The 15,800-nt window shown below is 37.2% G+C and overlaps 1 protein-coding gene across 3 annotated transcripts in view; it reads right to left on the bottom strand.

The window, feature by feature from the left end:
• Nucleotides 1–15,800, bottom strand: part of LOC117241930 — a 91,542-nt gene that overhangs the window by 2,424 nt on the left and 73,318 nt on the right. For all 3 annotated transcript variants that reach the window (XM_033508218.1, XM_033508217.1, XM_033508216.1), the window contains one exon: nucleotides 4,222–4,352. In XM_033508218.1, coding sequence (XP_033364109.1) covers nucleotides 4,222–4,352 — 131 coding nt within the window. The remainder of the gene's footprint in view (nucleotides 1–4,221; nucleotides 4,353–15,800) is intronic.

Raw genomic sequence — 15,800 nt, forward strand, 5'->3', positions numbered from 1 at the left:
ACTATAAAGTTATTTGAGATAGATACAAGTATCGCATTTAGTTTCAGTTAAACAAACATCGTTTTCTGTCCAATTAATACCTGTATATTCAATTCATTATTAATAAATTGTAAGTAATCGGAAAAAATTTATATCTTATTTTCTATGACAAATCACAAGATGAACAAATAAAAGCGAACCCCAGTAAATGCAATCATATTACATTTACACTAAGGAAACAGAAACCATCAAATATCCAATTGAATGGCATGCGCATAACACAAACAAGGCAAGTTAAATACCTAGGACTCCACTTAGACACACAACTTACATGGAAACAACATACCAAATCAATTATAGTAACTAACTAGTCGAAACTCTAAACTCAGCATAGAAAATGAACTAAAAATCTACAAAACGATGATAAAACCAATTTGGACGTATGGAATACTACTATGGAAGACAGCAGCAATGAGCCACATAACTAAACTAGAGACGCTACAATCAAAGATACTAAGAACAATAGTCAACGCTTCATGGTATGTCAGATACGAGGATATACGCAAAGACTTAAAAATACCAACGATCAAAGGAGATATCGGCAGGTACGCAGAAAAATACAAGCAAAGAAGAACGACATCCAAACCAGCTGGCTGCTGAAGCGAGCAAAACTCTCATAGAAAGAAGACTAAAAAGAAAACACCCCACTGACCTCACTAAAGAAATAAAATAGTCAAACTCGAAGATGGTATCCCGCTGGGAATAGTCATCCACGTGTTATTTAGCAATTAAATTAGAAAAATTTACCAAATGTCCAGCTGGACAAATTGTAAAGTACAAATTAAATAATTAAAAAAAAAAAATATCTAAAGAAGTTTGGAAAGGAAACGTTTGGAATAAGCAACAGAGAAGATTTCTTTTAAAGAAGCTCATTGGCTTGAACATAACACATATGTAATAGTACAGTGGCATAATTACCACGCCAGTATCCTATCGTAATAGCATCCTATTAAGGTGTTTTGGAGATTCCAACTTCCTAAATTGAAAGTTTCGTAGGATCCGACGAAACTTGTTGAATGGGAATGGTATCACGCAAAAGTGGTTTGGATGTTATTGCCGAGTTTAGTGAAGTTTGTACAGCAGGAAATTGAAATGTGACGAGTATTGTTTTAAATGTACAGTAATCGCATGTGTATTTCTCCATACGAAAAGCAAATATTTTTCAATATCTCAGTATTTTGCATCGTAAAATAAAGGCAATTGTTATATACTGTACAGTAATTTATTTAGTTTGGTAGATAATTGAAAAGACTTTTCATTAAATAGATAGAAAATAATCCAAAAAGCCCCATATACAAATAATTACTAAAATAAATAAAAAATTACTAACATAAATCAATTTTGCACATCGATGCAAAGTACAGAACGTTGATAAAATATTTTCACAATAAACTCAGAATTTTTTAAAATATTTTTACCTCTTCCCCATAGAGATATGAAATTTACATTAAAATTGAAAATAGAAACGTATGTATATCATCTTTTGTAAAAAATTTGGAAAAATTTCATTTCAAATAAACTTTCAAATAAATCATTGTTTATTTGAATAAACATTGTTATTTTTTATCTATCTTCTCCAAGATTAATTCATGAAATCCTGGTCTAGGAAATATAAATAAAACATTTATAACTTACCTTCATAGGAGCAGTATGTTCCTAACAACAAATTGTTCAACATTTTTCTGCATCCCGTTGTATGTACAATGTACATACATGTATTCAAATGTTTCTTTGGCAAAGTTTAATTTCAAAACGCCTGGTAACATTTAAAATTACTAGAAATTTTAAATAATTTTAAATATAAAGACTATTAGAGAAGATGCTACATCTACGTTTTTGATTTTTAAATTTAATCCTGGAGCTAAATGTGTGTTTTTTCATCTTCTTCATAATTTTAAAAATATTGCTTCTTGCAATATTAAAATATTGTTTATCTTAACAGTTATACTGTATTGCTTTGCCATTTGTAAAACTCCATCAACCATGAGTATCTTTAGGCTTAATAGACTTTAACTGCTTTATATTAAAATATTCCTCTCTAGTCATAAGTGACATTAAAATAACAGATAAAAAACAACAGAAATATATTTATGTGCTTACATATTCAATAACATCTTTCACAGTACTTTCACAGAAAAATATTTAATTCTCTAAAAAGGATAAAGATACATTTTTTAATATTTTTGTACCACTACGTGCTGTCATTTGCTTTCACTTCAAATACGGTTTGATTCAATTGGATCTGTCTCGAAGCACGTCAAGAGGTTTAGAATGCAGGTAAAAAGATGAAGAGCAGCCAGTATTTATAAGGCAGCGTCATATTCTCCATACAATGTAGCCGTGAGACATAGCTTACCATCACGAACTAGTTTGTAAACAAAATTGTTACACGATATTTGCATGGAAACATAGGTCGTTCTCCGTGCAAACTTCGCACGGTTTAAATCCTCGACAAACTTTCTGCAGTTTGCACGAGTAATTTAAACTGATACACCGGACCGAATCGACATCGACCACAACGACCATGATTTTGTGTAACACCATAATGAAAATTGAGATTCGTTCGACGAATATCTCGTTTGCGCTATGATCTATTCATTTCCAATTTTTCTAAACTTTTTTTCGCGTTTTATTTCATACAAATTTCTGTAAATATATTTTTGCAAACTTTGCCTGCTTTCAATTCACTAATAATATCATTCAAAATCATTTGCTAAAAGTGCATTATATGCATAGTAACAAATTTCTATTTTTTACAATTTGCCGTAATATTTATTCTTCTTGCCTCGTTGAATCTCTTTTATCATTATTTAAGCGAATGAAAATGTATTTTCACGGTTAATACTCACTGTGACCTATTTTGAACAAATTAAAACACGCAGAATACTACGTATTCAAATTTCCAGTAGTAGACAGTGTATACGAATAAACAATTCGTGAAACAGTGCAACTAATTTATATGATGTAACATTAATTTACATACGAAGTTAAATAACTAAAATATCGATATGATCTATTCAAAGAGAACAATGGATAAGAAAGGACAAACGTACGTTATTCTTCTTTTAATGAAATTTCCGTAGAAATTCCTGTATGACGGCGAAAGTACAGAAACGGTGCTTTCTACAGCAAGAAACCCTTCGCCGTAATTTCGCTGGAGAAGAGTATTTCAGAACCGAGATTTCTGTTTGCACGCCCGGCTCGTTGGCCTTACTTTTTTCTAATGTTTCTTCTTTCCTCTTGAATTGTCTTTCTTATGTAAATTTTCCCTCCAAATGATATTACGAAATTAAGATAACCCGTACTTTGTAGACGGTGTGACTTAAACCTGAATTATACTAATACGATATCAACGTTGTGAAAGGAAAATGAAAATGAGCTAAAAAAAGATGAATTGCACTGAAATTTATGATAACATAAAAGAAAGAAAGATTATCAGAATCATCTACAGTAACCTTCTACGTTTAAAAAATTGTCTACTTGCCTCCTTTCTTTTTCTCTTTTCACCCTATGCAGTAGTAAATTCAAAATTACGTATAATTAACAATTATTAAACAAAAGCACTTCGAATGAGCACATTCATTCGAAATTAATGCCGATCGTCGAAAGGTTTCAAAAACTATGGAATTTTTTACAATGTATACAAAATTAATAAATGCTGCATGGATTCCTCACATAGATTGAGATTCATGCGATTGTCAAACACGAGAAACCTTTCACGCTATTACAAAGTAAATTGGGACGAAATAAATGAAATCAGAAATCGATAAATAGAACGCTATTAATATACGATCGAGTCTTGCATCGTATAAACTGCATTTCAGAACTTCAAATTATGCAAGATTTTTTACATCTTCGCATCTAGCTGCGAAAGTAAAAGAAAATAAACATCTATTTATCGCTATCAGTTATAAAACGTACAAATTAATCTTCCATTCTTCGTCGGTGATCGAGTGAAGAAACAGGAAAAGAAATAAATTACTGTACAAGTGTTACGTGTTATGGGCATTACGCTTCTCCACCAATAGACTCGCATAAGCAGTGTATAAAGTCCAAAGTCTATAGAGAACTCATAGTTTCCTCTCCAACAGGCGTTGGTCGTTAAGAACGTGACACACATTCGACAATCGCAATATAATCGAACTTCGTTAAGAAATTAAGTGCTTTATAATTAATACTGACCTCGTTGCTCCTAATCCGGGTCACCTTCACATTGTCCGTAAAAATTGGCTCGGTCCACGTGATTGCCGTCCCATTTCTTCCGGTGACCTCTATGTCGTTCGGACAGTCTTTAACTTTTGGCGCTTCACCGCCTGAAATACGATAAAATCCAATCAAAGGACCTTTTCTTCGTTCAGAGACAGAAGACTCGGTTGAAGTGAGTTATAAAACGAAAAAGAATAATGGGATACGGGCGCGGACGACGTGATTTTTCGAAATGTTAAAGTTCAAATCCTTACGCTTCCCTCTATGATTATGGAAGATATACAGTGGCTCACAAAAGTCTTAGAAATCTCCTATGCGTACAAGGTGGTCCGTAATTCATGGTACAAATAGGATCAGAGAGATTTTATGATTCAAAGTAAGACAAAAATCGAGAACAACAAAACTGCGTTGGAGACTTCGTTTTTGAGAAAGTCGAATTTGAAAATTTGCATATAAGATTACATAACATTGAGAGATTGTTCATTATTAATATAGTGGATATTACAAAAAATGTTCAATGATGGTGTTGTAGTTTGAGCAATAAATTAATTTGCATCTACTATTGGCTTAGTAGGTTTCACGACAGCTTGAATTAAGTTATTTAATTTCAAATATACTTCGTTTTCATTCGAATTTTGTATTTTACTCGTCTAGGTCGTACAAAATTCATTGAATTGAAAGTACAAAGAAATACAAACGAGTTGTTTAAAAAGTCGAAAAGGAAACAAAAGGAAAAATCGATCTTAGTTAAAGTTACGCAATTTGAAAGCAAATAATCACTTCGTTACATATCTTAAATGGCAGCACCTACAAGTAACGCAAAGTTCAATTACGAAACTTCATCTTGTTTCAATTAAGCGAGAGCATTTACCGAACGTTTAACAGAATAACAGTCTTTAACGATTATTATAGGGTACATTAGTATTACGTGAGGAGTTCTCCAATGTCGACAAGTTAATATTCTGAATACTCCTTTCGTTCTTCGCTCTATTCCTCCCTTTTCTTCCTGACACCATTTGCCAAAATTTCCGTCAAAATTGCAATTTTTCATTAGTAGACTGCGGTTCTAAACTATAGAACTATTCTCTATAGTTAGAAAAATATAGAAACACGTGCAAGTTATAAGCAAATTTCGAAAATAACTTATTCGATACAAACCAGTTTGGATGAAAAAAAGCTTAAAAATAAATTGCTCGAATCGTAAAGATAACCGTGTATAACCGTGTACCATGCAAAACACAGCTGCACTTCATTAGTGTAGCGTGCAAGCTACCCAGAACCACCATGGCGTTGTGCGAGCAACGAATTGCTCCGTGTTGGTAGCAACTTCTACAGTTTTAAAATCAATACTAGTTACAAAGACTTCATTAATAATCTCTATGGCCACCGCATAGCGATTACATTATTAAAATTTCCACCAAAGGAATTACTACAAATATCTGTTTAGAGTGAATCGCCATGCTTTAAAGTTCCATCTTTATCAACGCTTAACATGCATCCCGCTTCTGACCAATAAATCACGGGCTATGATTAAAAACTCTTTCCATGGTCGAGAGAGAAACTGACTCCTCGACGAGTGGAAACTTCATCCGGTTGCGTTTAATTAATTCTGGTAAATTAGTTTCCGTGGAGGGTGCTGCGTCGGAATCGTTGTGCGTTACTTTGTGGAAAGTTTGCGTATTTCGTTGACGAAACGATCGGTTACGAACGTCGCATATGGAAGTTCGATAGTTGTATGGAAAAGAAGCTGATAATGCATGCAAGTATTGTGCAAGGTAATAGAATTTTGTGAAGTTAATAAAAAGTGAAGAAAATTTGGAACCCGTGAAGTGAATTTGGAGGAGAACCCGAGAGAGAATATCAGACACGTAAAGTGAATTTGAAAGAGGACGATAGGTGTGTGAATGGTGAATACTTGGTGTAGAATGTTAAAAATTTGAAAGAAGAATGTTTGGGACCATATGGAGAGGATATGTTATTGTGGCTACAAAAGGTATTTGAACATACCCTTATTTACCAATAAAGCGTTTTGTTATTAGATACTATATTTTATTTTCATAGTATCATAGTTATATGAAAATACTACTAGGTAATACGAAAATGAAATTGTACCGTTGCGTTTGATGGCTATGTATAGGAGAAACAACAGTATATGAACAGGGAATACGAATCATTTGGCATATTATGTTTCACGTACAATTTGCATCAAACCGAAGCGGGTTGTTGCACGTTGAAAAGGAATAAGCACATTTGTGGAAAGATCGCTTGTAGCATTAACGCGTAAACGCGCGTTTAATTGCTTTACAAAGAGAATTGTCGATGTACGCGGGTATCTACGTTGCCATACGCCGAATTAATCTTCGGCTATACGATGGATAGTGTTGAATGAGAATTAGCTGTGCAGTTGCCGAGAGATTTCTACGGATTTTCCTAAATGAGAGCTTATTAACTCTTGATTAGTAGCCGACTACTGACTTTCCTATAGTACCTTTGTAAGGGCCTGTAAAATGGTCGCATAATATACCGATTTTTATAAGGTTTTTGTAAGGGTCGAACACTCTTTCGGTGATATCATGACGGCACAAAGGATGATTCACGCAACTCTTTTTTGCCTAAAATTAGAATAAAATGTTAGGGCAAAAAAATTCTAGAAAGACGAGAATGATTCAACGAGATCTACAATTTTACAGCCATATTTTCTCCACATATTCTCAACGCGAGAATTGATTGTAATTTTAATAAATAAATAAAAAAATATTTTCTCCACAAGTGCAATGATGTGAACTAGTGTCTTTTTCCAGTTGCACTACTTTCTTAAATGCAAACATACAAAGTAGGTAAAATGATTTCTTACCTAGACTCCATTTTTTAATTATATTCAGAAAAATATGAAGTTACGTAAATACCCGCAGCGCGTTAATAAAGCCACTGTCACGAAAACTATAAATACAACTTTAGAATAGAGTTAAGCAAATACGTTTAATGCAAATATGTGTAATATAGTATATGTACGGAATGTAACCGCGATATTATGGCAATAATTTCAATTTTACTGAACCGAATTAATTTAACTTGGATAAAAGCAACTAGTTGCAAATGGATACGAATCCAAATACTAGTTTAAATAGAGAAAATAAATTGATAACGCGCCACGTCTTGGTTACTTGGAAATGATATTAATTTCGAATTAATAAGGCCAGATCAAATTGCATTCGCTCGCGTGCACTGAATTACATTTGAAGCTTGCTAATGCGAACACAAAGAAGCAAAGGATGATCTTCCTCTTAGCGTATAGCTTTAAACATATCTTTTAGATTATCGTGAGTAATGTAGGTTACAGATTAAGCGGCAGTTAAATCCTACTTTTCTTTTAAACGCAAGCAATCTCATATTTAATTACCAACGTTGCGAGATAGATTCCTTTAACATAAAAACATTTTTATCTCAATAAAGGGAAGGAAAAAGTTTAATGAAGAGTAAAATTGTAGCCAGTTTTTCTTTGTATAATATAGATTGAACGTGGCTTTTATTTTTTCTTAATGTTTCAAAACTGTTAGCTGCGATTCAACAATTGCGTTTTATTAATTATGTACGTATCGTGAATGAAAAACACCACAATGACGAAATACGATCCTGATTTAACTTCCATTATTTCTTCAAATGGCTTCGTTCTAGATGTATTTAACAATGGTTTGAAAAAAGTTCAAAGAATTAAATAATAATCCCAGTATATTGTACTTGTACAATATTCTCTTTCCAAACCATAAACAATTTTAAAAGCATAGAGTATAAGGCATTAAGTATCAAGAGATGAAAGAAAATATGCTTATATAATATAATTTGAATGTGGCATAAAATATATTAATCATTTTTAAATATGCGAACGGGATTTCATTATAAAATTATTCAAAACTTGCATTAAATATCATGTAACTTCTGTGCACATTTTCAATTTTGTTCTAAATTTTACCAATGTAACTAATGATTTGTATTTTCAAAAAGTTTCTTTCTTGAACGAATGTATGATACAGTTAGACTCTAAAGGGTCGAACGAAACTCGACATGTAAAAACATATGTAGGACAAAAGAAACTTAGTAAGACTAAAAGATCACAAGAACACTAAAGCCAAGCCTACACATCCACCAAAATATCCACCCATTTATTCCTCCTACGCAATTCATGCAATTAGAACGTTTCACTCCCTAAACCTTAACCCATTCAAATCGCCCTCCTAATTATTTCAATCAACATAACTCGCCTGGCAACACCCCAATTTGTTGCCCCATTTCTTCGATCGTTCGCCGTGGTAGATCGTTACACCGACGAGATACTGTTCGATACTTCGTCGGATGCGTTAAATCCAAAGCTCGACATCGAATAAAAAAACAACTGGCGTAAGAGAACAGCGAGTAATTTCCTTCGTCGAGGGATTCAGCGGTTTCCAGCAAGAATCAGTCGAGCATTCACTCGGGGATTCGTCGAATAATCTAATTCGTTGGGGCAACGAGCAACGATCCGTAGATTATACAGCATTGTGGCGAACCCTATTCCGGAAACGCATTTAATTAAACCGTCGCGGAGTTTGGATTCCAGCAGACGAAGGAAGAACACTTATTTGAGTGGCAAGTGCAAAATTTCTATCTCGACCTTTGTCTCAGCGGCGTCTTGTTAACAACGCGCAGTGTCATTTTAATAATCTATCGAGTCAAAATTATAAAGTATTCTGTTAAATGTTGATAACTATAGTGACTCACAAAGCTATTTGAATACTTATAAATATTTTTTTTGTTTAATATATAATGTGCGTTACATAAAATATTTTGAAATTTTATTAACACTGTGGCCCGAGACTCGATTGTCATGATTATATTACAAAATGTAAAGAAAGGTTAAAAATGTATGTATGTATATACACATGAGCCATTTAATGTAAAAGTGGTGTAAATCAAAAAAGGTTCTTACTTATTCCGCTATCCTTCGTGAAACTAATGAAGATATACTTACACCACTTCTGCACAAAACAGAGTGAAGGTTTATTATTTAACGCTTTTTATAATTAGTTACGCTTTAGTGATGTGATGTTGAACCAAATAAGCAAAAAATTGACACACCTTTTTTACCATTTTTACATTAAATGGCTTATATATGGATGTATAGAAATTACAAGATATATACTTTTAAAATAGGCACTTATCTACATAATGTACTAATTTTTTTATTAGGTTACTTTACATACTTTTGTATATGTTCTGAAACTTAAATGTACAAACATTCGTAAATTCTTATGCAAGATGTCAAAATATTAAAAAGCAAATTTGTATAATCCAAGCATGTAAAAAATTTCTGTGTATATTTCACAAAAATACGCATTTGCATTTATAATTAAATTACCTAATTTTGCTGATTACCTAATATTTATGTTTAATTTAGTTTCATTTTATTAATAGTCTTTGTCACGATGAATATAGAATACCAAACGAAATTACATACTTTAAAATTTAATAGCCTAACATCAATCACTATAGTCATCTATAACTCAACAGATCTAGACTGTGAGTATTGTAATTTGTCTTACGGAATTACAAAAATGTCAGGATGTGGAGCGTCAGGACGCCACGCTGGAATGTCAACGACAACGTTCAGTACTTTCGAGTGTCTTTTAATGGAAGAACACAGCGTTCTCGTGCGTCTCAGACGACTGTGTTAATAGCCACTGCCATGGCAGAAGCTTTTAAAACCAGCGACACGCTCGACATGAAAACGTGTAATGACGCATTAAGTCACGAGGAAATGCGGCTGAACGGTTATTTCGCGTAATAGGTTTTTCGTCAGAAATACATTCCTTTCTTTCCTTCACTTAGAACATCATTTCTCCTTACCAAATGGATTCGAGGCAAGAGATGGAAGATTTAAAGTTTGAGGTTCACCCATATCTGAGATCGTCATTTCTGAGTTTACCTTCGTTGGGCAAGTTTCGTTTAATTTAGTTCCTTTTCCTTCAGTTTCTTCTTATTCGATACACGGTAAAAGTGAATGATGGGTTAATTAAACGGAAATGAAAAAAACAGTTATTTGGAAGTTCTGGGCAGAACTTTAAAAGTAATCGAATTTTTAAAGAAATTTAATTGCAACATGAAATCGATGATGATAATGTGAGAAGTTTTTTAAAAGTCTAGTTTCGTGTATAGAGGATTTTTAATAAATGGCATTTAAATATGGAAGCTAAAACGTATTGATATAGAATGATCCTAATGTATAATATATGTCGGAGATGAAAGGACATCGGAGCCTTCCCTTTGGAACTTCGGAAAAATCCCTTAACACCGTAATCTAAATTCTATCATAGGCGTAATTAAACAATTGTCGTCATTCGATCCGATTGTATTTATTCGAGATTTGTGATAGTGAGCTTGAGCTCGAGGCGACAACCAGTCGCCGAACGTAGCCGCGGTCACGGGATGAACGCTTTGTCTAACAAAGGTATGGAGTAATTCTATAGCTCTCCTTAAAAGAAATATTTGTATCGGCACGCGACATTCCAACGGTTTCTGTCCCGTGGCTCACCACACGCAGATCCTATTCTTCGGGTATGATGGTTACCAGATGCCGACGCGTCTCCACAGTACGTGATCAGCTAGCTCGAGGGCTATTATGAACACTAAGATCTAGTTACCTAAAGTCCTTCAAACAGACAGACAGTCTTTGTCCCAACTACGGGAAGATAGGGGAAATCTATTTTTTTCAGGAGCGACGCTTCCCACTAGCAACTTCCCCTCGAGGGCGGCTAGCATCTTTTCTAACCACCGATATGAAGATTGACCAATTAGCAGCAACGTCAATTTCCCTCACTTTCTTTTTATTTATTTGTTGAAATTACAATCAATTCTCGCGTTGAGAATTTTCAGTAATTTTTCTGGCGTGGCGCAGTGACATGGCTATTTATTTACAATAAGTTAATACTATTATAGCTAGATATAATTTATAAGTATTATAAGTAAGTGCATATGCTTAATTTGGATAATTAAGTGAATCTGACGTTTAGATCTAGCGGGTAGTGCCTCTTCAGCCTGCGAGTCTGGTCCGTCGTGTGGAGTAGTCCAGTGATTAGGGGGTTTTGGTGTTTGTTGATTCTTTTGCTGTATCTGTTGCTATATTTTGCTATTTCCTCTTTGACGGTGGGTATCTTGAGGTCGCGGTGTATTGTTTCATTGGTTACATACCAAGGTGCGTCAATTAGGGATCTTAGCGTTTTCGATTGAAAGCGTTGGAGTATTTCTATGTTGGAGTTGCTTGCTGTTCCCCATAGTTGGATTCCGTAGGTCCAGACAGGTTTTATTACGGTCTTGTAGAGGGTAATTTTATTCTGTATATTTAGTTTGGAGCGTCGGCCCGTGAGCCAATAGAGTTTTTTTAGTTTGTCCTTTAGTTGCTTCCTTTTATCTGAGATGTGTGTCTTCCACGTTAGTCTCCTGTCCAGGGTCATGCCCAGGTATCGGACTGTGTCCCTGCTAGGAACTGTTGCATTGTTGATGGTGACCTGGGGGCAGGTTTGTTTTCGGAGCGTGAAGGTTACATGTGTGGATTTCTTTTCGTTGACTTTGAAGCCCCATTTGTGAAACCACTTTTCCATGGAGTCGAGACTTCGCTGGAGAGTGGATGAGGCTATTACCGGGTCAGCGTGGGAAGCTAATAGCGCTGTGTCGTCTGCAAATGTCGCTATTGTTATATCATTTGATATGGGTAGGTCGGCAGTGTAGATGGAGTACAGTAGGGGTCCGAGGACACTACCTTGGGGTATGCCGGCTTCTATTGGGAATGTTGCGGAAGTGGCGTCTAGGTATTTAACCATGAATTGTCTATTGGTTAGGTAAGATTTTAGGATGGAGTAGTAGGGGTGGGGTAGGATCTTTTTAAGTTTGTATAGTAGCCCTTCATGCCATACTTTATCGAATGCCTGTTGGATGTCTAGGAAGACCGCTGAGCAATATTTTTTCTTTTCGAGTGTTTGGCTGATCGTATGCGTTAGGCGGTGGATTTGCTCTACTGTAGAATGATGTTTTCGGAAGCCGAATTGGTGATCTGGGAGTGTTTTCAAGTTCTCCAGGATTGGAAGGAGTCGGTTCGTGAGCATCTTCTCGAATAGTTTGGACAGGGTAGGTAAAAGACTGATTGGGCGATAGGAGCAGGTTTCGTATATCGGTTTACCGGGTTTAGGGATGAGGGTAATCAATGAGATTTTCCAAGCCTTAGGATAGTGTTCCAGGCGAAGGATAGCATTAAAAATCGATGTGATGAGTGCTATCCCTTTTGTGGGAAGTTCCTTGATTGCTCTATTGCCTATTAGGTCGTGTCCTGCTGCTTTCTTGGGGTTTAGGCGACTGATTGTTTCTATAGTCTCAGCAGAGGAGAAGGGTTCGATAGGAGGGGACATTTGGAAGGGGGTGTGCAGGTATTCAGTAACGTCCGCGGCGGTTTGGGGGGAATGGGGTTTGAATACTTTTGACAAGTGTTTTGCAAACAGGTCGGCTTTTTCTATGGGGCTTCGCGCCCATCCACCTTGCGGACGGCGGATAGGTGGGATTATTTGTGGGGGGCGTGTGAGTTTCCTGGAGGCCTTCCATAGTGAGTAGTTGGCGTCGGCTGTGGGGGACAAGCTGGCGAGGTATTTATGGAAACAGTCGTTTTTATAGTTTCTTAGGGTTCTGGATAGCTTTCTAGTTGCGTTGTTAAGTTTGCGTTTGTCCTCCGGTGTTCTATGGGTCTGCCATACTCTTCTTAGTCTTCGTTTTTCTGCTATTTTTTTTAGTATGTAATGGGGGTATTCCTGTTTGCTGTTAGATGGCTTTGTCGGTGTGGAGAGGCGGATTGCGTTTATTATGCTCGTGTTTAAGTATTCCGTGGCTGCTTCGATATCTTCCTTTGTTTTTAGTGGGGTGAAGGCTGAGGTTGAGTGTGTAAAGACTTCTCTGAAGAGCTGCCAGTTGGTGTGTTGGTTGTGAATGGTGCCATTAGGTGTATTCTCGATGATTGTTGAACTGACTGTTGCTATCACGGGAGAATGATCAGAGGAGAGATCAGCCGAGGAGTTGATCTGGACGTGTCTTGATGGGATATTTTTAGTTATGAAGAAGTCGAGAAGGTCGGGTATTTTGTTGGTGTCAGTGGGCCAGTATGTGGGTTCGTATGTGGTGAGGTAGTTGAGGTTGTTGTTTGTTATGCTGTTTAAGAGGTTTTTGCCTCTTGCTGTAACCAGTCTGCTGCCCCATTGGATGTGCTTGGCGTTATAGTCTCCTCCAACTATGAATCTGTTGCCCAGGGTGTCCAGGAAGTTATCAAAGTCTTCTTTGGCGATGGAGTGTCTGGGAGGGCAGTATACTGCTGAGGTGGTGATTGAGCCATGACAGTCTTCTATTGCTACGTTTGTTGCTTGGAGGTAGTCTTTCTGGAATGATGGGAGTTCGTAGTGCTTAATACTTGCTTTGATTATTATTCCGGTGCCACCGTGGGCCTTTCCGCTGGGGTGTTGGGTATGGTAGAATTTGTAACCATTTATTTTCAGGTAGCTCTTGTCGGTGAAGTGGGTTTCCGACACGAGCATTACGTCGATTTGCTGGTGTTTTAAGAAGAGTTCTAGTTCAAGTTTGTGTTGCGCTAGACCGTTGGCGTTCCAGAGTGCTATGCGCCTTGATTTTATTTTGAGTCGGGGCGTGCTAATTTTTCCACGATGAGTGTTAGTAGCGATAGCAAGTGATTTATTTGCTCCGATTGTTTCTCTATTAGCTTTTCAAGCCTTGAGGAGTTGTCTGTGTTTGGTGGGTTGGGGTCACTGTTTTGGGGAAGGTTCCTTTGGCTGTTCGGGTTATTTTGGATGCCTTGTACTGCTTGGGCAAAGGAGGTTGAGGTGGAGATGAATTTGGTAGGACTGTGCGTTTGGTTGGTTGAGGGGGTTGGGGTAGTCGTGAATTTCGGCGGGCTGGGTGTTTGGTTGGATACCTCTTTTGCTCTGGGCTTAGGGTACCTGTTCGTGTATAGTGTTTTATATGCTGGGCAGCCTTTGTAGTTGGCAGGGTGGTCCCCTTGGCAGTGGATGCATTTCGCTGGGGTTTCCGGTGATTTGGCGCACTGGTCAGTGGAGTGAGAGCCTGCGCATTTAACGCAGCGGAAAGTATGGTTGCAGTATTTCTGCGTATGACCGTACCTTTGGCACCTTTTGCACTGCACTATTTCTTTTTTCACGAGCGGCGGTTCGATCTTAACTATCGCGTTCATTAGGCGACTGATGTTATATATTTCCTTATTGTTCGGTTTTTGTTTAATGTCTAGGAAGAATAAGGATAACGGGTCTTTCGAGACTCTATGCCTTATATTACTTACGTTGACGACTTCGTGGCCGAGTTTTGAGAGTTCGTATTTTAGTTCGTCTATATCTGCTGAGTGGTGTATGTTTCGTAGGACCACCCGGAAAGGCCTTTCCTGTTTAAGTTGGTAGGTGTGGAAGTTGGCGTTCAGGGTCCTGAGTGTCTTGGTGAGTTTTCTGTAAGCTTCTGGGTTCGTCGGTAGTATTTTCACCTTGTTGTTGCTTATCTTAAGGTTATATTCCTCCTTGCTGGTATCTCTCTCTAGGGACTTGGTCATTGTCTGTATGTCAATGACGTCGTCCACAAAAATTGGTGGGGGAGGGGGGATTCTCTGTGCGTGTTGGTTTGATGGCGGTTCTACGATTTCCATGGCGTCGTTTGAGGATTCCAATACGGCGAACCTGTTGTGTGTGTTTATTTGCGTTGCTGGTTCTATTTTCCTCTTCTTTGTAGTGTTGGCGTCGTTAGTGCGGAAAGTTCTGCTACACTTCTGCCACGGGGGGGGTAGCTCGGGGTAGCTGCGAGTCTGCTCCGGAGAGCCTGGTCGCGGTTGCTGGGCCATCATCGAGCTAGTTAATTCGGAATGAACAACTAGTCGTGAGGCTGTGAGGCTAGTATTCGTGTTGGGGTTAGGTGCGTGGGATTTTCTTCTCCCTAGGGGGTAAGGGGCACTTAGCTGTGTTCTCTTTCGACGTTTGGGCGACACGTGTTGTTTTCGAACTACGCTGGGCACTAGAGACACGTCTGCACGCTTCGGCACTCCACAGCGAACTGCCCTCACTTTCTGAACGAAAAGATATAACCTAACAAACACGAAGATAGTACCCCGCTGGGGGTAGCCACCCACTTGTTATATTATTATACCACTAAGCTATAATATTTTACCAAATGTCCTACTGGACAAATTGTAAAATTTAAATAAATAAATAAATAAAAAAATAAAAAAGAAAACTTTCTGAACGAAGGCTATCCTCGACGAATCCGATGATCTCGTGTCCTTAGACACACCCCATCATAGTTTTCCTCTGTGGCATCATCGGGACGGAAAGTCATTCTCTCGTGAGGTCATATTGGCGAGTTACTTAGCGTCTGTACGCTCGGTGGATATTCCACGTTTTAACAAAGAGTTAATTTAGTTATACTTCCATCGTAGCCAAGCAAGCCGAGTACGATTTGAGCTTTGGAAGAAAGCGCAT

Source organism: Bombus vosnesenskii, unplaced genomic scaffold (genome assembly GCF_011952255.1).
Source record: "Bombus vosnesenskii isolate JDL3184/JDL3185 unplaced genomic scaffold, Bvos_JDL3184-5_v1.1 scf7180000016262, whole genome shotgun sequence".
NCBI classification, from domain to species: domain Eukaryota; kingdom Metazoa; phylum Arthropoda; class Insecta; order Hymenoptera; family Apidae; genus Bombus; species Bombus vosnesenskii.